General features: G+C 37.5%; 1 protein-coding gene across 3 annotated transcripts in view; it reads left to right on the forward strand.

Moving 5' to 3' along the window:
• The first annotated feature begins 421 nt into the window (after window positions 1-421).
• LOC113051488 (nuclear factor of activated T-cells, cytoplasmic 3-like) overlaps window positions 422-22956 on the forward strand; it is a 70901-nt gene continuing 48366 nt past the window's right edge. The window contains exons 1-2 of one of the 3 annotated variants that reach the window (XM_026215263.1): window positions 422-957; window positions 17761-17820. In XM_026215263.1, coding sequence (XP_026071048.1) covers window positions 867-957; window positions 17761-17820 — 151 coding nt within the window. In that variant the 5' untranslated portion in view covers window positions 422-866. Of the gene's footprint in view, window positions 958-7914; window positions 8389-17760; window positions 17821-22956 lie in introns of those variants that run through there. The other 2 variants (XM_026215264.1, XM_026215265.1) reach the window with 2 other exon arrangements.

Here is a 22956-nt window from a genome sequence, read left to right on the forward strand (position 1 = left end):
TACTAATACAATAATACACAATTTAATTAATTAAAGAAAATATACAATGGAGTCCAAAGGTCTGAGACAACACAAAAAATTTTTGATTCAACACTGAATTTAAACCTGGAAATAAACAAAGATATACGATTTATATATTTGCTTATAAATAATCCAAACAAGGAAATGTAAAATAATTACATTATATATTTTATTTATAATTATTAAATTATACTTACCTAGTTAAATTAAATTACACAAATCTTACCATTTATATTAATATAGTTGATATGTAATGTAGTTTATTGCATTTAAAATTGTAAATAAAATTCACTGAAACACGCGGTCTTTAAAAGCGAACGGCTTGATTCCACTGCGGTTAACTACAGTTCACAGAAACTACAAAACCCATGAGCCTACTAAGGGCTAGGTTGTGTTTATGTGTGAGCGCGCGTGAGTGATTGAGTGCGCGTGTGCGCGCGTTCTTGTGTTGTCTGCCGACTCGACTGACGTCACCGCTGGAACTGGCCTGTCACGCGCTGTTAGTAAAAGTTGGGATAGGAGCTCGAGACGGAGAGCAGCAGCGAATTTACGGACGAGCTCGATCAACGGTCGCGTTGACGCACAACGCTCATCCCCACCCCCACCCCCCCTTCACGCCACAGGCGAAAAGTTCAAGCCGCTGGGAGTTCGCTGAACCTCCGCAGAAGGTCGAACTGTTTGGATTATTGTGAGAGAGAAGCGATTATATTTTTGCCCGGGCTTAGATAAGTAACATTAGAGCACGGAGAAAAAGTTTAAAAGTTTTGCCTTTATCGTTAGTCAATGTAGTGAGTTCATTAAAGAGTCGGCGTTCTTACACGGGTGAGCCCGAGCTGTCAAACCCGATGACTACTGCAAACTGCCCCGGGAATGAAGAGCTGGACTTCAGATTGATCTTCGGGGAGGACGGGCAGCAGCCGCCGCTAGGCCCCGCAGGTCAGTGCCTCTACATCGGGATACTCTGACACACTGTTTCGGTGTGGATAAACTCATGAATCATGCATCGAGAAAGTAAGGAGGTCGATAGCAAATGCAAAACCCGGTATCAAAAGCAGCAGTGCCGCGCCGTTAAAACGACAGAAACGTTACTCACCGGCTTTTCGCTTTACGCCAGCAGCTGCAGTTTTGTTTAGTTTCTTGTGCGGTTGTAAATTCAGCCAATGAAAATGAGAAGCGGTAAGTTTAGGCGGCTGGCTGAACTGTAACCAACAAGCACCTGGATACTCTGCTGAAGACTTTAAGCCGGTCACATCGTCTCAAAACCTATTTAGCTGCCTGTCTAACGTTAGATATCGTTTCTGGACATCATAGACGCGTTTGAGTGGTTTGAGACAAAGCCACCGTGAATCTGACAGCTGCTGCACGGTGAAATGCTAAAAAGGTTTCTGTTATCATTTGCCCCTGCTTTCATTTAGAGCACATGGGAAAAAGTTTCAACCCTTAGGTTTCCACTAATACTGAACTTACACTGTTTGTTTCATTTCTCCATTTTACGCTTATTTACATCAACAGTAGCCAGTTCTGTCGCCGACTTTGCAGGTGATAAAAGATTTATAGAAATGTCTAAATATATAAACGAGTCCTTATCGCAGTTCGGAGGGAGGTGTATCAGTTTTTTCCATTTCTAAATAGTGCTTACACATTTTGGAGCACGTTATCTTTAAGTTTAGATAAGTTACAAAATCCAGAATGTAAACCTGTTTGCTGTGTAGTTCATTAAACCTTTCCCTAAATGTATAAAAAGGCAATGTATTAAGTATTCCTGCTTCTGTTATTAATGTCATTTACATAGCTTTGATGTTTTGATATGATATTTTTATTTAAAAGGCTCTTACATGATCAGACAGAGTTGTTAAATAGCTCGGCAAGTGTTTCCACTTAATGTGGAAATTTAAACGGTAATAGTATTTATTATGATGATGACTGATTTATAATCACTTTTTTGTTGAAGTCCTCAGTTTTTTTGTTAAACATGTCAGACGTATAATCAACAATGCAGACGGCCTCCAGTGTGCAACCACCAGACATGGCCTATGTGTGTGTGTGTGTGTGTGTTTATGTAATTGCCTAATGAAAAAAACGTGTGAGAAGTATCAACCCTATCAGCCCCTGTCAGTGTGCTCGAGTGTGTCGTGAAGGAAAGAGATTTGGGTATAGTGAAAACAGAATGCCTGTGTGTGGGTGGACCCCGGCGTGTTTTTGTTTAAGTTTTGCATGTTTTTATTTATTTATTTATTTTTTAAGTATTGCATGATCAGTAAATTGCGTATGGAGATTGCATATTGCCTATGCAAACGAGGACTAAACATTTTGTGTCATATTTAAAAAGAATGACCACCATGTTTTGTATATTATGTAAAATACTGTACTATTGTGTTTTAAACGATAACTGAGTGTAATTAAAGAGGCTTTGCTGCTCCATAAATTACAGGAATCAGTGGTTGTTCAAAGAGATACCTCAGACATGACCGCCTGATGGTCTGTGTGGACATTCGCAGAAGAAAAGGGAAAACCTTTCATTTGAGACAGAAGTTTGGAGGATGTATTTGGACTAAATGTTGGAAATAAAATCACCTCTGTGTGCAAGTGATTTTCAGTCTATTGCACTGTATAATTTGGACCATATGTTGGATTTCTATTAGTGATAGACTGATATATTTTTTTTTTATATATATATATATATAACCGCAAACCAATTACTGGCAAGTTTATGTGCCGATAACCGATTTGCAGAACCGATATTTATTAACTGTTATAAAGTAGTTAAATGACTGAGTGAAGAAAGGACATACTTCACTTTGGTTTTTCCTCTTTTCAGTCATCTTTTTTTTTTAAATGTTGAAAATTTGTCTTTCATATTAAATTAAATTACATTTTTATATTACAACAACAGTAAAAACATTTTCTAAAAAGCATCAACAGCAACAACACTAATATTAACAATAAGCAAAATAAATGTAGAATGTCTAATGTTTTCAAATGGAGAAAATAAATAAAGGACATGAGTCATATCAACTTCATTTTATTAGGTTTATAAGCTGTTTAATAGCTAAAGAGTCAAACAATAATTCACTGGATAATGTTTATTCACTGAATAATATTCTCTGGAATATTGGAATATAACAAACAAAACATCGTATTTTATTGCATTTCTCCACTGTAATATTATATCAAAATTATTAATAATGTTTTGTCCTTCTAGATTATGAAATGCCTGCTGACAGCGCGTTTTATATATGCAGTTACACAGAACTACTCCAACTGTTAAAGCTAGCGGCGATAATAAATAATTTCCATAGAGTTATATATTTTTTAGATGTTTATTAGCAAAATAATGGTTATATAGTAAATGTTAATACAAATTAGGGTGTTTTAAAGAAGTGAATCTTTTTAAAAATTACATGCGGTGGCCGTGCTGGAGCATTTCCTGAGCATCGACCACATCAACCTGCTGAGTGAACAGCAACATGAAAGCGACTTCACGAGACTAATGATGGAGCAAATTTACAACTGAGAGAGAATTACATTTAGTGCTTTTTCCCCAACATGCGCTCATTCAAGGCTGTATTATTTAACTCCTGCAAAGTTACGTCTTTATTGGGAGAGGATTTTGACGGATTATCTGCGTGACTTCGACTTCACGAGACTAACAATGAGCATAGACAACAGAGAGAGAATTAAATTCAGCTTTTATTTCCAATATGTGCTCATTCATGGCTGCATATTAGTTCAGGCAAAGTTACGTCTTTGTTGGAACAGGACTTGATGGATTATTTAACATGACTAACATGACCGTGAGTCGGTCTCTATTTCTGAGAGCCAAGCTGCATAAACTACATATCAGGCATTCATGTAATGCATCTGGCTGTTATGTTTAATAAAGTTTACTATCTACAGCAAATCAAGTACCTGCATTCATTGTTGTTGTCTCGTCTTCCCTCAGACGCACTGCGATGGCGATCCTGCGTGTGATTCTCAAAACACCCACAAGATGGTGGCTTTTATCGGTGAATCCGATATTACAGTACAACACCGATATCCGATTATTATATCGGGGAAAATATTGGTGAATCTATATATGGGTTGATCTCTAATTTGTACACACATGCATGCAGGTGTTATGGGAAAATCTTGAGTTAGAATTGGTAGTGCACGTATATGTATGTTGTGTTTTTCTTTTTATTTCCTCTACCATATGTAGTCCAACTTCATCCTCAACAAGTGTAGATATTGAAAATTTCAAAAGGATGTTTTTTGATGAAGGAGAATAGAATATAATTTTTTAGGAACTTAATTTCGTATCCTGCCGCATTGTTTTGCATGCTTCTCAATCATACTAGGGAAATATAATAGATTTTATATAAAATAAATTCTTTGTAAATATGTAAGAGAGTTTCATACCCTTATTAAACATATTTATTTTAAAGATAAAAAGAAATGTATTAGTTTTAAGTTGTTGAACAGGTTTTGTGATGTGTCTGTTCATCTATGTCAAGAAGTCATCAGGATTTTAATGCAGCTAAAGGGCAGGGCTGTTGTTACTATACACACTCATCAGTGTTTTCTGTGCCCCTGGCTGTTTTTAGAAAAAGATTAACGATCAGTTTTTGTCTTGTATTTGTTAATAAAGCCAAAACGATTCCATTTAGATAAGGACTTTCTGTCAAAATATCATCAGGTCCTATTTAATTTTGATGACTCAGTCTTTTAGTTTTGGCTGGTCTGGTTTGTTTTTATTATTAACAAATTTTTGTTACCAAAAACATGACTCTGAAACTTTTATGAAACTACATGAGAGCTTTCTCAGAACTCCAGGCATGACATTATGGCCACTGAAATGTTGATCAGTGTAGGTGTTCACAACTTTACACATTCAAATGCAGGCAAGCTGTAATTCAGATGTGCTGATTTGTTTTAATAATATGCTGTATATATATTAAAGGTTTATGAATTGCATCATGCCCATTTTTGAGAGTAATTACAGTAGTTTTCCCAAAATTCAGTTAAAAACGTGAAAAAGAAACTACAAACGGATGTAAAATGAATAAAACATCAAAGATGAGAATACAACTCTGAGTTTACTTGATGTTAACGGGAGTGCTGACTATCAAGAGGTGCGTGTAGCGTTAGAGGCAGTTTTTCACGTTCTCAATCTCACTCACTCTGTCAGTCACTCATCGCAGTGCTAGTCTGTAAGAAACCTGATTTGTTGTTGCATGTATTGCTGTTATTACAATTATCACACCGGCAGTTCTTTTGCCAGGCTCAAACATTTAACCCTGTTACTCAAGTTACTGTAAGAAAACTGATCATACTAAATTCAGCAACTATAAACAGACCTAGCTTCATTTAGACTGCATGTGCAAACCTGTTAACCTTTTGCTTTTTCCACTTTATTTTCTAATTTAACAGATTGTGTATTGAATTATCTATTTCATTTTGATACTGTATTTGTCATTTTTATTGATAAAACATAATCACATAAATCAGATAGCTAGACAAACACAGTTCCCAGATTTTGGTAAGGGTTGCAGAAATTACAAAGAATGGTGAAAAAAAGAGTTTGAGGACCTATCTGTGGAAAGTGCCAAAAAACATGAATCAGAATAGACCTTTTTTTATATATAATTATCACCTTGGACCACAAAACCAGTCCTAAGAGTACATTTTTCAAAAATTAGATTGATATATGGGAGAGGACAATATTTTGGCCGAGATTCAACTATTTGAAAATCTGGAATATTTACAAAAATTTAAGTATTGAGAAAATCAACTTTAAAGTTGTCCAAAATGAAGTTCTTAGCAATGCATATTACTAATCAAAAATTAAGTTTTGGTATATTTATGGTTTGAAATGTTCTAAATGTATTCATGGAACATGATCTTTACTTAAAGGCCATGTTGCAGGGTTAATTTTTCAACGAATTTGTGCAATTTGCTTGTAGGTAGGTACAGTAATAAACATTTAAACTGTTATCCATTGTATTTTATGTTGTTGGGTATCACAAAACGGAATATAATACGAAAAAGTAGGTACTATCTTACAGTGGTTTTCAACGATTCTCCTATCCCTCCACAATGCATTGCATTACGTCACCTTGGGGAGAGAATTTACCAAAGCCCGCCTTGAGAGCATTGAGAGTGACTAGAGAGACGAGTAGTAGACGAGAGTATTCAAATAGCGCAGATTATAGATAAATACATAGATATAGATAGATAGAAAGATAGATAGATAGATGTCGACCAACAGTGACCAAAACGCACTCACTTCCCTACAGCATAAGCTTTCCAACGAAGTTCCCATGGGATGGCACAGCACAAGCATCTGCCAAACACAGTGACAGACACTACGTATGGCTACGTTTGCAACAACATTTTCACCGGAGGAAGAGATAAACGCTTAGAAACGCCCATATATCTATCATGATGCCTTCTATTTCTAGATGACAGACAAAGTTTACCAGTTCTACGACACTATGACAAAGGTTACCTTTACTTATCTGAACTAATGTCATGATCACTGCCACTAGATATAAAGAAAACGTTGATTTTTCACTTGGAACTTATCAATTACAGTATATATATATATATATATATATATATATATATATATATATATATATATATATATATATGTCATTATTGTGCACTGATGCTCGTAGACTAGCTCCAGTGCTCATTGCTGCGTTGCTAAATGATAGCATTCACCAGGACACCTCACCAACTCTTCACTCATTCTTCTCGGACCATACATTTAAATGGCTTTGACAGCCGTCAGTTCTTGGTAATTCCTCATTTGCCCTCTCACGTCTGGCAGGTTCGAAATTCTATGGCTGCGGGCCATCATACATGTTGGTTCTTGCCACCTCTTCCTCATCCCAGTCAGTCACCATAGTTCTAATACTAGACTGAGGCTACCTTTCCTCCACTTCTCCCCAACGTGACGTCATCACTGAATTGTGTAGAAAAAAAAAAGTATACCAAAAACTTAAAAACCTGGTCTTTGAGACCATTTTTGAGACATTTTAAAAATTATACACATATCTTGAGTAATTGATAGTGGTGGTTAACCTGCAAAATGGGCTTTAATATCCTAATGATTTTTTGCATGAAAGAAAAATCTATAATTTTGACACATACAGTGTATTTTCGGCTAGTGCTACAAATATACCCCAGTGACTTAAGACTGTTTTTGTGCTCCAGGGTCACAATTGTTCCTGATGTTTGAGTGAAAGTGAGTTTTTGATCAAGTATTACTGTATTTTAAGAATATACAAAAATGGATGATAGTTCATGTTCTTGTTAGGCATCATTGATGACTATAATTGCACTGAATAAAGCTGTAGTTCTGATAGTTCTCAATGATTTTTGGGGCCAAAGTGAAATCACGCAGGAGGATCAGCTCATTTGGTTAATCTGTGAACATTTGCATGATGGCCATCATCACCTTAGATGACCCACCTCAGATGCACTCGTGAGTCAACTTTCAATTTAACATTTTTCAGTAAAGAAAAAGAACATACAATTGATATTTAATATTTAAGTAATATTTAAGTTGAATAAGTGTATTCAAAAATAGATCTATTTATTATAATTATTTATGATATCATTTTTATAGAATAATTTTTTTCCCCCATAAAGGACAAAACTAGTATTTCATTTCCTCAAAGGAAGGTTTTGTTCCCTGAATTTTAAAAGACCATAAAAGTGGCCTCTTCCATTGTAGAGGTGGCAGCATTAGGGGCAGAAGGTGCTCTCTCAGAGCTGGGTAAAGTCTGTCTGGCGTCGTGCCCAGGCACAGCATGTGGTCTTCAGATGGCAGTGGAATTTAATGGGAGGGGCACAAGACCCTCCTAAACAGGAAAGAGGCTTCATTCTCTTCTCCTTTTTATGACTCTTAATTTTTTCATCAGCAGTTTGCTTAATATTCAATCTAGAAGTGTGGAGTTGTTGTTTTTATGGCAAACCTTGCATCTATCTTCTTATGTTCTTCAGGCTCTGAAAAACCAGGTCAGCAGTGCACGAGTACCAGTCTGGAGGTTGGTTATGAGTGGGTAGCTAAATGTCTGTAAAAAAGCAGGACGTGCAGTGTTTAGCATCTGTGCTAGCATGCATCTGCTCCTCTGGCTGGCTGTCTCGGTCGTGGGAAAGACTGAAATTACATCGCTCTCAGGGTGGGTTATTTTAAGCCACAGCAAAAGTGGCAAAGGGCAGACTGCAGGTTCGCTAGTCCCGTCAGAAGAGAACTCCCCCCTTGGCCAGTAAGTGCCACCGGACAAATCGCTGCACCTTTCAGCCCCACACCTCCTCACGCTGTGTGTGCCGAGCAGCAGAGAAGTGTTCAAATGCTGTGTGCTACGTCCCCAGGTGAGGCCGCAGACTCAGGTGTAGCCTTGACGCTTGTTGGTCAGGGAAGAGTAATAGGGGGTAGCTTAGCCATTAGCCAGGCAGTTTTATTTAGACCACAACACTATAACTGCAAGCCGCTAGTCTGGTAGGACATTACCAGGAAAGCTCTCACGGCATTAAACCAGTTTAAAGTGGAAAAAATTAATGCAGCTTGTTTTTCTGTTGTTGAGAAGTGGCGTGCCATTACTTTTCTAGACTATTGAGCTGCTAAATGTTGGCAAATGTTAAAGCCTTTAGACTTGTACTGAAGGAGGGAACTATGCCATTTGTAGGCTAATTATGTCTTAAGGGCTATTCACACCAAGGATGATAACTGTAATGATAAGTAAGCTATATCTATAAAGTTTTAATAATCACTCTAATTCTGTGAGAATAGGGAAGTCCATAATGACACCGAGGAACAAAGTCATTGGAATCACTTTCAAAAATGTTTTATTTCAAGCTGATCAGTGATTAAAAAAAAAAAAAAAAAAAACATTGACAGCCAATCAGAATTTTCCCTACTTTAACAAGCTGGATCATTTAAAGCAGCAGACAGCATAACTGCTGTGCCCACTTAGAGAACGTTATTGTCCATTGGAGTGGGTGCTAATACAGTTATAGTATTGAATATTCTGCAGAACCTGTCCCCACCTGGATTGAACTAGGCAAATAGGTATGATCCTTCCATTGTGTTATGTGCCCAAGAATGAGGTCAGCTGACTACCAGAATATACTGAATGGCCAGGATATTCCATCAATGGATTTTTTCTTCTCTGATGGCACGGGCATATTCTAAGATGACAATGCCAGGATTCATTGGGCTCAGATAGTGAAAGAGTGGTTCAGGGAGCATGAGACATCATTTTCACACATGGATTGGCCACCACAGAGTCCAGAGTCAGATCTTAACCCCATTGAGAATCTTTGGGATGTGTTGGAGAAGACTTTGCACAGTGCCTTCCAACTCTCTCATCATCAATACAAGATTTTGGCCAAAAATGTATGCAATACTGAATGGGAATAAATGTTGTGACATTGCAGAAGCTTAACGAAATGATGCCACTCAAATATGTGCCGTAAACAAAGTTAAAGGTAGTCAAAATATTAGTGTGTGACTTTTTTGGGGGATGGCAGTGTGTATGTGTATATATATTATTCATATGTGATTGTGCCCTGGTTCTTAAAATGGGCTCTCAAGGCCTTACCATAGACCAATGAGCTTCTATTTTGCAATATATTATTTTAGCTGTAATCCAGCAAAACAACCCTTTATATTGCTAGTAAATCACTCGCATATGTGACCAAATCTTCACTCTGGGTCACTAAATGTCCATCGTTAGCCATTTGTTGATAAATTCTTAAATTGTACTTGCTAGTGTGTTTGTGTTAGAGGCTAATAACAAGTTTAGCATAGATATATTTTCATACACTGAATGCTTGGGAGTTTCTCTCTCCATTAAAGGAGTCATATAATGTTTCTAAAAAGAAAATTATTTTGTGTATTTGGTGTAATGAAATGTGTTTATGCAGTTAAAGGTAAAAAAAAAACAAAAACAAAAAAAAAACACATTCATTTCCACATACTGTACTAGGGATGGGCATGATTAATCGACGATCGATAATTGATCGTTAAGATTTTCCTCGATCATGTTAATTTGTTATCGATTAATCTAAAGCATTTTTTTTTATCTAATGCAGGTTGCGTTGCGTAGTGCGAGTCTTGAAGCAATTAAATGAATTTCACTGTGTGGCAGCAATTAAATATTTTACCACCAGGGTGCAATATTTGACACCCTACTCGGTTATCTGTGATCTTCCGTTTTGATTTCAAAGAATAATCATGAAGATGTAACGGCGAAGTGTGGTGTGGGACCATTTTTATTTAAAAAGCGAACTAGTTAACTGCAAACATTGCGATGGGGTGTTTAAGTACAACTCGGCCACGACTCAAATGATGTACCTGTGCATCCCGGCAACGTCAGTTCCCTCAGAGTGGGTGTTTTCGGCGGCTGGACTGACGGTCACCATGGTTGCGGTCGCGTCTGACACCAGATCATGTTAACATGCGGTATTTCTCAGCAAAAATTCGTAGACTCGTGCAGAAGTTGTATGCTAGTTATTAAAGTTAGTTATTTTTCATGAGGCTTTAAGTAGCATAATTTGTTACGTTAGCGTAATTGTTAGGAAGGCTAATATCTGGCCTTTTCTTCTGGCTTGGATAGTTTTGAGTTACATTTTAACAAAATCTGTCAGATCTAAGTATTATAATGTTTTTTTAAATGTTATTGTTTAACATGATTCTTTTATCATTATTATTATTTTGGAACAAGTGAGGTCTCTGTTTAAGAACGCCTGCTAGCAGCTGCAGGTTCCGCTGCTTTAGAGCACTGCATATGCACACGCATATATGTTCGGTTTGCCTGAACGTAGTTTAACTGTCTGCCACAAGTTGATCTTGTAATAAAGGTCTCACCGAGGAAAAACACGCTGTATTTTTGTATTCATTGCATTTTTTTATTATAAAAAATAAATAATTATATTATAAAAAATATTAATGATTAATCGATAGTCGATCGTTAATTCTCCCGACGATCGACTAAGAAAATTTAATCGAATGCCCATTCCTATACTGTACATAATTGTTTCTCCTCTATGCCCCATCTTTCTGAAACTTGTTGATTTTTAGACCGCTCATCAGTCTGAAAAGCGAGGTGTGCTTTCATTGGCCAGCTGTCCAGTGCGTTGTGATTGGCTGAATACCTCAAACTTGTGTTGGAAAATTATGCCCCTCACCATACTGTGATGGCGTGTCCCAGTCAAAACGTTACAGGACAAAAACAATAAAACCCATTACAAATGAGGCAGTTCATCTCAGTGGTTGTACAGTGTACCTTAGTGTTGTCACGGTACTAAAATTCCAGTATTCGGTACCGATACCAGTTAAAATCTATGGTTCTCGGTACCAATTTCGGTACCAAAGCAAAACACAAAAATATGATTAAAAAAAAAAAAAAATTCTTTATACTTATTTAATTTGTTTTTAAAAAGTTTTTCTACAAGTAATATAATTATAAAAAATAAGTTTCACCCAAATTTGATTTGTCTTTTAATTAATGAAACACATTTCATTAATTAAAGAAGTCGTGGCCTAATGGTTAGAGGGTTGGACTCCCAATCGAAGGGTTGTGAGTTCTAGTCTCGGGCCGGACGGAATTGTGGGTGGGGGTAGTGCATGAACAGCTCTCTCTTCAATACCACGACTTAGGTGCCCTTGAGCAAGGCATCGAACCCCCAACTGCTCCCCGGGCGCCGCAGCATAAATGGCTGCCCACTGCTCCGGGTGTGTGCTCACAGTGTGTGTGTGTGTTCACTGCTCTGTGTGTGTGCATTTCGGATGGGTTAAATGCAGAGCACAAATTCTGAGTATGGGTCACCATACTTGGCTGAATGTCACTTCACTTTCACTTTCACTTTCATTTAATACTTTGGTAAATAGAGGGTATTTGCTATTAAAATTAAAACATGGAAGAATATTGTGTGATTTATTTCTTGTCTCTGCCATTCATTCATTCACACAGAGACGCACAGAACATGCAGGATTCAGATTTCAACCAACTTTTGCGGCTTAACATTTACAGATACTGGTCCATTTGGAGATTTGATTTGATTTATTTCTGCTAACTTTGACAAATTCTGTGACTGTGCATATTAAAATGTAAGTTTCATTTTCATGACTGGATTTTGAGATCCCATCCGAGTTTTCTGCTTCGCGGTAATCATAGCACTGTATGCGGAAAGAACCGGGTTGACTGGGTCCTCGGTACCACCGGTACTTAAAGAAACCTGGTACAGTGACATTTTCATTTTATTTAGTACCGACTTGGTACCGAAGTACCGGGTTTTTTGACAACACTAGTGCACCTGTTATTTGACATACCGTAAACTCTAATGAGAAGGTGTCTTTTTGTTGATGCGCTACATGTAAACGGTATTCTTTGTTGTATTTTCCCATCAAAATTCAGCTTTTAAGAACAAGCAGAAGATATGCTTGTTTCTTTGGTCTTGGGCAGAACTAATGCGTGAACGCAATTTCATTGGGTGGCACTAATCTGTTACCATTCCTGATTTGATTTCAGCAAAATCGTTCGATTTTCATGAACCCAGCAGCTCATTAATCCTTAGTGAGTCTTATAGTGTTAATATAGTAGTAGAATAAGTTATAGTTTTTTTTTTTTTTACAGAAACCCTGAATGACCAACAAAATCTTAAGCGGATATGCAATGTTGTGTGTGTGTTTGTATGTAAAATAGTATATCAGTCTGGCGAGCAAACAAAAAAAATTACTAGCCAATGGTGATTATAGAGGGTTGAAATATGATCTAAAATGCTTCCTCCACTGTCTCTTTTCCTCTGTTAATGCAAAGGCATGTATTACTAACACTACAGCAGGGTACTGATCATCGTCTGTCTGTGGTGGTTACATTCATGTGGCTCTGCTGTTCTTATTTTGGCGAGCTTCATGTTGATTTTCTGCCAGATGCGGTGTTGTAATACATGAGAGTGAATCAGCTTTACATGCATTCAGGGCACTTGACACTAATGGTCAGGGCCATTAACGTGTCCCACAAGTTGTTTCTGGAGCTTTGTTTGGTCCCATTTAATTGTTAGCTTAGCTTCAGCAAGAGGACCATGTGTACCAGTGAATTGCCTGACTCATTGAGTGTGTTTTCTTGTTCTGTACACTGTGTGTGAGAGAGGGTCTGTAATGCGGTGGGAGTGAGGGGCATGTTCACTGGGGCGAGGCATGAGCAGATATGTGTGGCATTTGACTAGTTTAAATTTAGTGAAACTGAAACCAGCAATATTCATAGGATGCTAATTAAGTTTCTGAAGTCTTAGAGTTTGGTATTAGTAAGAGGTAGAGAGATGGGAGCATCTCGGATCAGACACCGGTGTTAGCTGATTTATATTTCAAATGGGATGTGTCATAGGCCCTGTCCCAAATGGCACACTTTATGGGCACTTGTGCTCTTGCAGATTTAAAAGGCCCACCGTCTGCTAAGGCCACGATACCGCAGGGTGTCCCATTCGTCATATTAGCTTTCAGAAGCCCTTGATGCGCACTTCTGCTGATCCCGCACTTGAGTCGAGCTCCACAGCAGACTTCTACCCAACAGTCAAAGCAGCATCACGGATGTGTGGACACAAACCGTGAGGGTTTAGATTTAGATTTAATTAATTTAATTAGATTTGGAACTGGACCTAAAAGGCACCTTTGGCAATGTCCTTTAGTTTTTTTGTTTGTTTGTTTGTTTGTTTGTTTGTTTTTACCATAAATAAGGTTGCTCGTGTGTTTACAAAAAAATCATAATTAATAATTATAATAATGATTGAAAAAATGATTTATTGTTGAAGTTCACATTGGGGTCAGTTTTTTTATCCATTCTTTTTTTAAATAAATACTTTTATTTAACTTGGATGCATTAATTTGCTTAAAAGTGACAGTAAAGGCTTTGAAATTGTTACAGAAGATTAATATTTTTAATTAATATTATATTATAATAGGATTGGGCCGATAGATGAAAATGATTTGTATAGATTAAAATCATTGTATTTTTCTTTCCGTTTTGTGAAATTGCATATTGTTTTTTTTTATTAAATTATTACGCTTAAAATTGTAAAATTGTATGTAATAAAATACAGAAACATGAAATTATGAAAAACTTCAGATATTGTTGAATACTGGCTCACAACTCCATGTTTTTAATTTTGCATTTGGTTACGCGACCATTTTAATTGCAAATTGCATCAACATAATTTTCAGTCTGAGGCAGCTCTCATTAGGAGGTGTTCACACAAGTCACATTTTAGACATGTTTTAAGTGTTTTATGTATTGTTTATCTATTGAGTATTCAGAAGACACTTTAATAGTCAATGATCTGCAAATTCAGATTCTGAGTTTAGATTATTTGATCTTCCAGTCTTTCCTCACGTTTGTTTGTTGCATTGTACCTAAGGTCCCTAGTAGTCTTTAGAGTCACCGCTTCTCTTCCTTCTCCTTCTTTTGGTCCCTAAGGCACTGTTACACAATTTACCCTTGGGTCGTTGTGTAATTAAAAGTTTGTCTGACAGCTGGATGGTTGTGTGCGCGCGTGTGTGTCTTGGTTGTGGCGTATCGCAGATGCGGCTCGGAGACTTTTGGCGGCTAAGATGATGAGTGTATTTTGATTCACCACAGCAATTGTGCTTTCAGTCATGTAAGTTTCTTCCTTTGCTTAAAAGATCTCATTTAACCCACAAAAACCTAACTTAAGTGTAGTAGTGCAGAACGTAAGATCAGTTAACTTAATTTGTCATCCCTCTTTGCAGTGCTATTTCTCAGTTTTTCTTTTTTATCGTCTTTTTTTCAAATAGTGAACAAACTAACATAATGATCTAAATGTTCAGGTTTGTGGTCATATAATAATTCCAAGGTTGTCCTTTAGTGTCTACATGAAAAATCAAAGTCTTTTGATATTTTTTTTTGCACTGATGGCCACTTTGATCTCAGGTGAATTCAGCTTTTTTTCATATACAGTTTGAACAGGCAAACAACACTATTTATGATTCCTAAGGACTTGTAAGTTGCTCTGTAATATGAACTGCATTTGGCCATGCGTAAGAACTGAAATTAACTTTATTAGCCATTTCAGCAGTGATTGACAAGGTCGGGACTAAATGAACCTGAGGCGTTCCCACTGCCGGCTGAGCTTTGTTTATCCTGTAATGTTATCACAGCATGAGATGGTTTAATTAGGGAGCTTTATTTAGAAAGCAAGCATACGTTCATGTTGGCTTAGTCTGCCATCACCTAGCACAGCGGACATCCGCAGTTCGGTGGTGATGTAACCGGCTGCAGAACTGGGGCCACAGCAGTGACTCGCCTGCATGGGGAAAAGGATGCTAAAAAATGCTAATTGAGACTGAGAAATAGTGAAAGTTGCTAAAACCAAGAAACTCGTGCTTCTTTAGTATAATCTCTCTTGAAAGAAAAGATAAGACTTTCTTTTTCAGTTATAAGACTGAATTCAGGTTTGAAGAACAAATATTATTAAAGATAGCCTTCAGATTAAACATTATTAAAAAATAGACAGTCTAAAGATTTCATTAAGAAATTGCTTAATATCTTAGCAACTGACTTTATTAGCCTTCTAAGCCTTGTTTGGCAGAAAACTTATTTGTTCATCCTCATCTCCGATGATTTATCTTTTTGAAACCTTAACATAGATAGCATCTTATGACACATCATGTTAAAGCTTTTGTTCTTATGTTGTCTGTGCAGTGTACAATGAACTTACTTTCCCTGTATTTCATCTCTATAGAGCTTTTCTGCAAGGATTGTTAATGATCTCACTTTTTACGAAAACGTACAACTGTTTCCCTTACCTGATTTGAATTTATATTTTTTGCAACATGTAGAGTGATTCATCAGTCATGGGTCGGTTACAACTTCAGTGTGTACATGCTTCTTGGAAGGATGACTCGTCATCTTTTTTCACTTTCTAAAGCAACGGTTTATTGTGTAAAAAAACATTTGCTACTCTAGAGATCAGTTTTGGAGAACATGGGGCCTATTTATAGAGCAGGCGCATTCTACACCTAACCAGTGTAGTTATTCAGCTAAAAGTGATTTTTGTTATCAGTTAATCTGTTAATTATTTTGATTGAGCAGATTAAAGAAATATAAATTTGGCAAATTCATTTCCACAAACAAACCAGCACATAAAAACAGTCTAGAGTTGCATTCGAGTGAAGTGTGTTTGATTGTCTCAGCTAGCTCAAGCACAAGGCTGCAGGAACAGTGTGACACAAAAACAGCATTGTAATGTTTAGTCCTGCTATGCTGCTACTTGTAGGAAAAATAGCTTGTTGCTGGAAAAGCTGAACTATTTTGAAAGCTACTAAGCTACTGTCATGCTACGGAGTTAATAAAAATTAGCAAATAAAAACATTGTGCGTGACCACAGAATCCCAGCTGCTCTCTTTCAACTCCGAGAACATCCAACATCGAGTCGTATGTGGACACTACGGATGCAAGCTTAGATAAAGGCAGAAATGCACGGCCACAAGCATTCAGTCATGCACACACACACTCGCACTGTGCATCTCTTTGTGTTCTTTTTCGGCTACATTTGTGGGCTACAAAGATGTTGGCGCTACAGGTGTGGGCTGCTCTGTGTGGCTTGCGTTAGAGACTCAGTGTTTAAAAAGTGACGGCACTCTGCCAACAGTTCTTAGAAACAAGCAATGTTAGGAGGGAGATTGTTCGGTCATTTAAAGTCTTCATCATTCAATTTTTGATTTACAATAAATGTTTTATTTTTTAGGGCAGTTGGACAAGAAAGACATTTAGATGTTTGATCTGTAAAAAACAAAAAATCTTTTGTACATGCAAGTGTGTTCTGCATAGGGAGCTCCGGATTAAGTTACACCCATCACTTCAGATGATACGCACACACAAGCACTCAGATCAGGATGTTGTGTAAGCAATTCAGGAATTGACCCTCTTTGAGGCAGGTGTATGCATCTTATAGCCCAGAGTTCACACAAGTTGTTGGAACAACAGGTCAAATCCAAATGAAGAAATTTCATGTCCGAGACCGAGGTCACGATGTACTTGCACTTTTGACATTGCCACTTCTTGAGTTGTTAAAAGATTTTAACAAAGCATCAGCAAAATGACTCTGGGGAGAAGGTGGGAAAAGCAAAACAACATGCAAGAAGGAAAATTATGTGACGCAAGACTGGAAAACCGAAGAAAGCAGGATGCTCTTAAATTAAGCTTGCATGTTTAAATGGACTGTTTTCCTACAGTAGATTCTAAATAAACTGATATGGGGAACTTAAGTATGTATATATGAGAGTTTTTGTAAGTGAGTACATCCCTCAACCAATAAATGACCTTGATGTCATTGCAACGTCGAAATCACAGCAGCACAGATAATTGCACTTTTTGATGTTGATTCATCTACCACATGGACCAGGCGTCCCTTAAAGATCATTACAGCATCTGCCTCCATCTTTGATTAAAAGTGCTGGACGAATTCAAACAGTCGCATAATGACAGGTGCGTTCGGATAAGTACCGTTCTGCCTTCACAGCAGGCATAGTTGTTTGGAGAGGGCCATACTTCATCTGTGCTTAATTGAGTTATGTGGACGTAATTACTAATGGAGGAAAGGGCTTGAGGGTTTTTTTAAATCAATTTTACTTACTGTCGTATGCATTCAAGGAGTCAAAGCAATTAAACTGTTTGTGTGTTTGCGTTCTGACACTATTTCCCTCACAGTCCTTTACTGTCTCCACAGCACCTGATCTGATATTGATGTCATCAACATGCACACAGACACACAGACACACTGCAGCAGGTAGGGACAGTTGGTTTCACCTCTGGGTGACTTTACTGACAAAAGCCTGTGTATTAGTAGCGTCACAGAGTGTGCAAGGCATTGAGTACTTCTCAGTGCACTACAGCGATTTCCCACTATTATTAGCTTAGGAACAGCAAAGCTTCTTAGGGCTCTTTATTTAACCAGATTGGCAGTCTGATGTGGAACTGAACAGCATCTGATATAAGCAAGCAGACACTGGGACTCCTTTCTCCATACTGCATTAGATCAGTTGTACTTTCCTCATCATAGATTATTACTGACCCAGGAGAGTAGTAACAGTGAGACCATTCTGAGGAGCTTTGGAGACAGATGAAAGGTTTCTATATACCTCAAGCTACTGTCACAATGTTTAAGTGGTAACTTAGTATTGTTGTCGTAACTAAACTACATGCCATATTACTGGTCACAATAGGACTGGGCTGCAGGGGCGGACTGGCCATCTGGAGCACTGGGACTTTTCCCTGTGGGCCGCTGGCCCACCCGGTACACAAATGTATATATTTATTTTAAATGACGGAAATCATAACATTACATCTCTTTTCTACGCAAATGAATGAGTGAGTAGATCGCGCGGCCGACAAGGAGTTTGTTTTGTTTGCATGAGTGTTTTGCCCTCCCTCCCTGTTTAGTTTGGTCTACTCCATTACGTATCTTGAAACACGCCCCTTTACACGTCGTCTAATTTACAGAGAGACCGTGTGCGAATTGTTTAAAATGCTTGAATCGGCAAGATTTAGAAACAAGTGCAACTGATCAACTACGATCCGTTTCACCCCTTCAAGCGAGTGAACAATGCGAATCAAGTTAGGAATTTTACATAACTATTCAAGATAGCCCGTCGGGCAGGATGGTGATATATTTTGTAGCCCGACTTTTTACGATTTTAGGTGCCCTGCACCTCAGATCTATTTAGATTGTGAACCATTGGTTTCCACAGTGGTTTCGTTCATCAAAACAAATTATTATTTTATAAAAGATTGACTCAAAAGAATCAATTGTTCACGAATCGTATCATGAACTTCTATTACGGAGTCAAAGATGATCTATTATTGAACATCTCGAATAAATAAAGACTTCAAGTTTCTTTTGTAAAGCTCATAAAGCTATCGTTTGAGTTTATGAACTCCTATTTCATTCATGATTAGTGTGGATCTGTTAACTGGATGCAAGTCTGAGTTCTAGGAGAATGTTTGTGTCTTGATGAGCATGTACAGCTGCTGCACGCAGGTATTTTTTGTAGTTTGTTTTTTTGTTTGTTTCAACGGCATTTGAAACAACCAAAATGGCTATTATATATATATATATATATATATATATATATATATATATATATATATATTAGGGCCGGGACTCGATTAAAAAAATTAATCTAATTAATTAGAGGCTTTGTAATTAATTAATCGAAATTAATTGCATTTTAATCGCATATAAATATTTGACCTGAGAACAGTGAGAAGTATTTTTTTTCACATGGATTTATAGTATACCATTGAATAATGACTGAATACATAAGCTTAAGCAACAAAATATTGTTTATTTTTGTTCAACCAAGTCTAGCAGTGCAATTTTTGCCATGAAGTGTAGCAATAGCATATTTAGAAACAATTTAGAAATATTACATTTCAGAAATTCAGGTAGCTTATAGGTGCTGGAACCTTCTGTAAAGTGTTTTTTAAGTAAAACACAATACTGTCAATTACATTCAGAACATTGGAAACACCGACTATTAGAAAACATCTCTCTGTTGCTTCAGAGGCCATAACATACTAATTCCAACTCTCAATGACCTTGACCAAAAAAATAAAGAGTTCAACATAAACTGCCAGTTGCACCAACAAAATAATACATAGTTCAACATAAAGTCCACTCTAGCTGCTATATGTTTTGCGTTGAGGTGATACTTGAGGCTCGATGTGCTGCTACGGTGATGTGCGAACGCTAGTTGGTGCTTCAGTATAATCGGTCCTGCCAAAATTCATCCAGTGAGAAACGTTCCGCGGTGCAAAAATAAGTTATTAAAAATGCGGGAATTTTTTTTTCTGTAAATAATTAATCTTAGTTAATGCGTTATTTTTTGTGTAATTAATTAATCTCAATTAACGCGTTAAAGTCCCGGCCCTAATATATATATATATATAATAAAAAGGTTGCAAAATGTGGCAGTTGGCTATTTTGTAACTAACTTGAGGTGCTGTGCATTTACGTTAGCCAAATAAATGTTTACATTTACATACAGATTTTTCCTTATTTGGAATTTTAAAAACAAGTAGAAAATATGTTGATTTCATTCTCATTTTTACCAAAAGAAATCAACAGAATTTCTACGTAAGGTTAGCAAACCAGGGAGATTTTACATTTATTTTAAATGACGTGAACAACGTTGATTCAACATGATTTTAACATACATACCTGACCTAGATGGGGCAACAACCAGAGACGAGCTAGCTAGGCAGTCGATACACATAATGCACTTTTGAAAGATGCTTTGACAGATTGCTTGTGTTTCCACCCTTACATGCAAAAATTGTTTTGCACTTATGACAACGAGGGTTGTCAGCATTAACTCCACACTTTATAACCACACTTTGGAACATTTTGCTCTCTCTGCCATCGTCACTCTTTGTATTAAGCGGGACTTTTCGTATACATTCTCCGCACTTGTTCTTGTTGTGTGTGTGTGTGTGACTGACAGACAGCCTCAGCGGCGCGCATGCGAGTTCTTGCAGATCTCACAGACAAACGTCTTAATAATATCGCAAACTCGAAATATTTGGTAAGATAAAATGTGCATGATAACATTAAGCAAATCTCTTCGCCATCGTCACTCTTTATTATTAAGCAGGAGTTTACGTACAGTTAATGCATGTGCGTGTGCTCGTTGTGTGTGTGTGTGTGTGTGTGTGACTGACAGACAGCCTCCTCGGCGTGCATGCTAGTTCACGCAGATCTCACGGACAAACATCTTAATATGATTTCACATTAGAAATGTTTGGCGAGATTAGATGTGCACGACAACATTTTTAAGCAAAAATACATAGTACATTATTTTTTTTCCTCCAGTACCGAAAGCAGAACCGATAGCATCAGATCTTACCGATACTACGGTCTTTCATAATTTAGCCCCGGGGCCAGTTTAATACCGGGTTTCGGTACCCATCCCTAGATTCAAGTTTGCTCTGCTGTCACAGGCACCGCAGGGTCAGAGCATTTGCACTTGCTAAGTTGCTGTGCTGCAGCTCTAACACTTTCATTTTACGAAGGATGATTCAGATGTCATGTTACAGTATGTGTCTTTATCGTGTGAGCTGAAGGCCAGAGGAATGCCACAATACTTTGATCATGTTTTTTTTTTTTTTTTTTACTAGCCCTGCTAGGGAGATTGGGAGGTCTTTTGGGGAACAAGCTGTTCTTTAGCTAGTTGTAGGGCTCATCACTCATTCTCTGTTATTCTGCTCTCTCTCATGCTATCATTTAAAAAAATATATATTTCCTTTTCCATATCTTTATTCTCTATCTTAAAGCAGCAGTGTGCAATTTCTGTAGCAACGTTATTCATTTTACACTGTTAAGTGTTTTTGCTTCCAACATCGGCCAACTCAGGGTAAACTTGCTTCCAGTGACTAACAAGAGCAAGGTCTGGAATAGGATTGGTTATCGTTTTAGTTTTAGCAATTATGATTCCGAATATGCTTATTGATTCTGATTATTAAGGAGTAAAAAAATTGACAATATGGTGATGTGATAATACGCTGAAGGACTGAATGACTACAAATTTTCAATGAAACAGGATCTGGCGAAAGCCAAATTGGTGCATTTAGTGACTGAACCTAAACCAGATTAAGGGTGTACTAACACTAGTCACGGTTGCCTTGAACCGAGCCTGAGCACGATCATCCCTCCTCCCCACTCCCCCGCTGGCCTGTATTCACACTTGCACTATACTTTCCGGGCCGGAGCACGCTTACGTCATGATAATGGAGAAAACCACTTTTGCTAATATTCTGCAGAATAATTTAGAATAATTAATTTCTAATTTATGACATGCATTGATTTTCACTTGTATGTATCAGAAAATTATTATGCGGACTGCTGTGGTTGATAAATTAATTTGCAGCTTTGCGAGAGCTTTACTTGCGAACTCCATTTACTGTTCATCAATAAGGTAAGAACCAGAGCCGTTATAAACCTAAATATATTTGATTGAATGAATTTTGTGTAATGTAGTAGTGGTAATAGAATATGTTTGCAGTCGTAATGAAGACAGTTGCACACACAATATAGTATCTGTTTTCTCCAGTGTGGTTAGTGCTCACACACTGCATGCGTGCCACGCCAGAGCACAACCAAACCGTGCCCTGGCCCACCTCTTTCAACCGGGCCAGAGCCGGCTAAACGAACCGCACTCACACTAGTCAAACGAACCAAGCTTTGGGGGTCAAATGCACTCAGGCACTCGGGCAAAATGCCTAGAAAAATACCCTAAAAGTATCAAACTGCTTTTCCACTGTTCCCAATGCTCATAGAACCCTCCATCTCTCTCTTAGTGTTTTTTCTCCTTTATTTTATCCCCCATCATTGTGTTTATTCATGGAGCTATGCTAATGAACTGGCAGCCTGAGTTTGGTGGATTAATCAAAGCCTCTTCTCCCTCATGAATGAATTTCAGCATGAAAAAAAAATAGGCTTAGCCTTTGTTGATTGCCTCTAGGGTTCATAGATTTTATATTTTTCTGTTAAGGTAACATTTTCAAGTTAGTATACTGCAGCATCCTTGTAGTAAATCACAGCATTGTGTGTGTCAGATTGATAGAGCAAACTCCCAGTGGGCTGTTTCCCTTGGGGTCAGAGTTCACAGTTGGATTGACATGTTGAGTCTTGTATGACACATAGGTTTGTCCCCATTCCTCTCTGTCAGGCTCTGTCGTCACAAACGGGCATGTCTTATGATAGAAGTACACAGCATCTATAAATAAATCAATCAGAAGGAGGGGATAGAGAGGAGTAAAAATAGAGAGTCAAGAAATGGGGTAGAGAAACATAAATGAGAGAGAATTTGAAAGAAATAAAAATAACACTGGGTTGAGTCAGTCAAAGGAGAATAAGTGAGAGAAA

Source organism: Carassius auratus, chromosome 32 (genome assembly GCF_003368295.1).
Source record: "Carassius auratus strain Wakin chromosome 32, ASM336829v1, whole genome shotgun sequence".
NCBI classification, from domain to species: domain Eukaryota; kingdom Metazoa; phylum Chordata; class Actinopteri; order Cypriniformes; family Cyprinidae; genus Carassius; species Carassius auratus.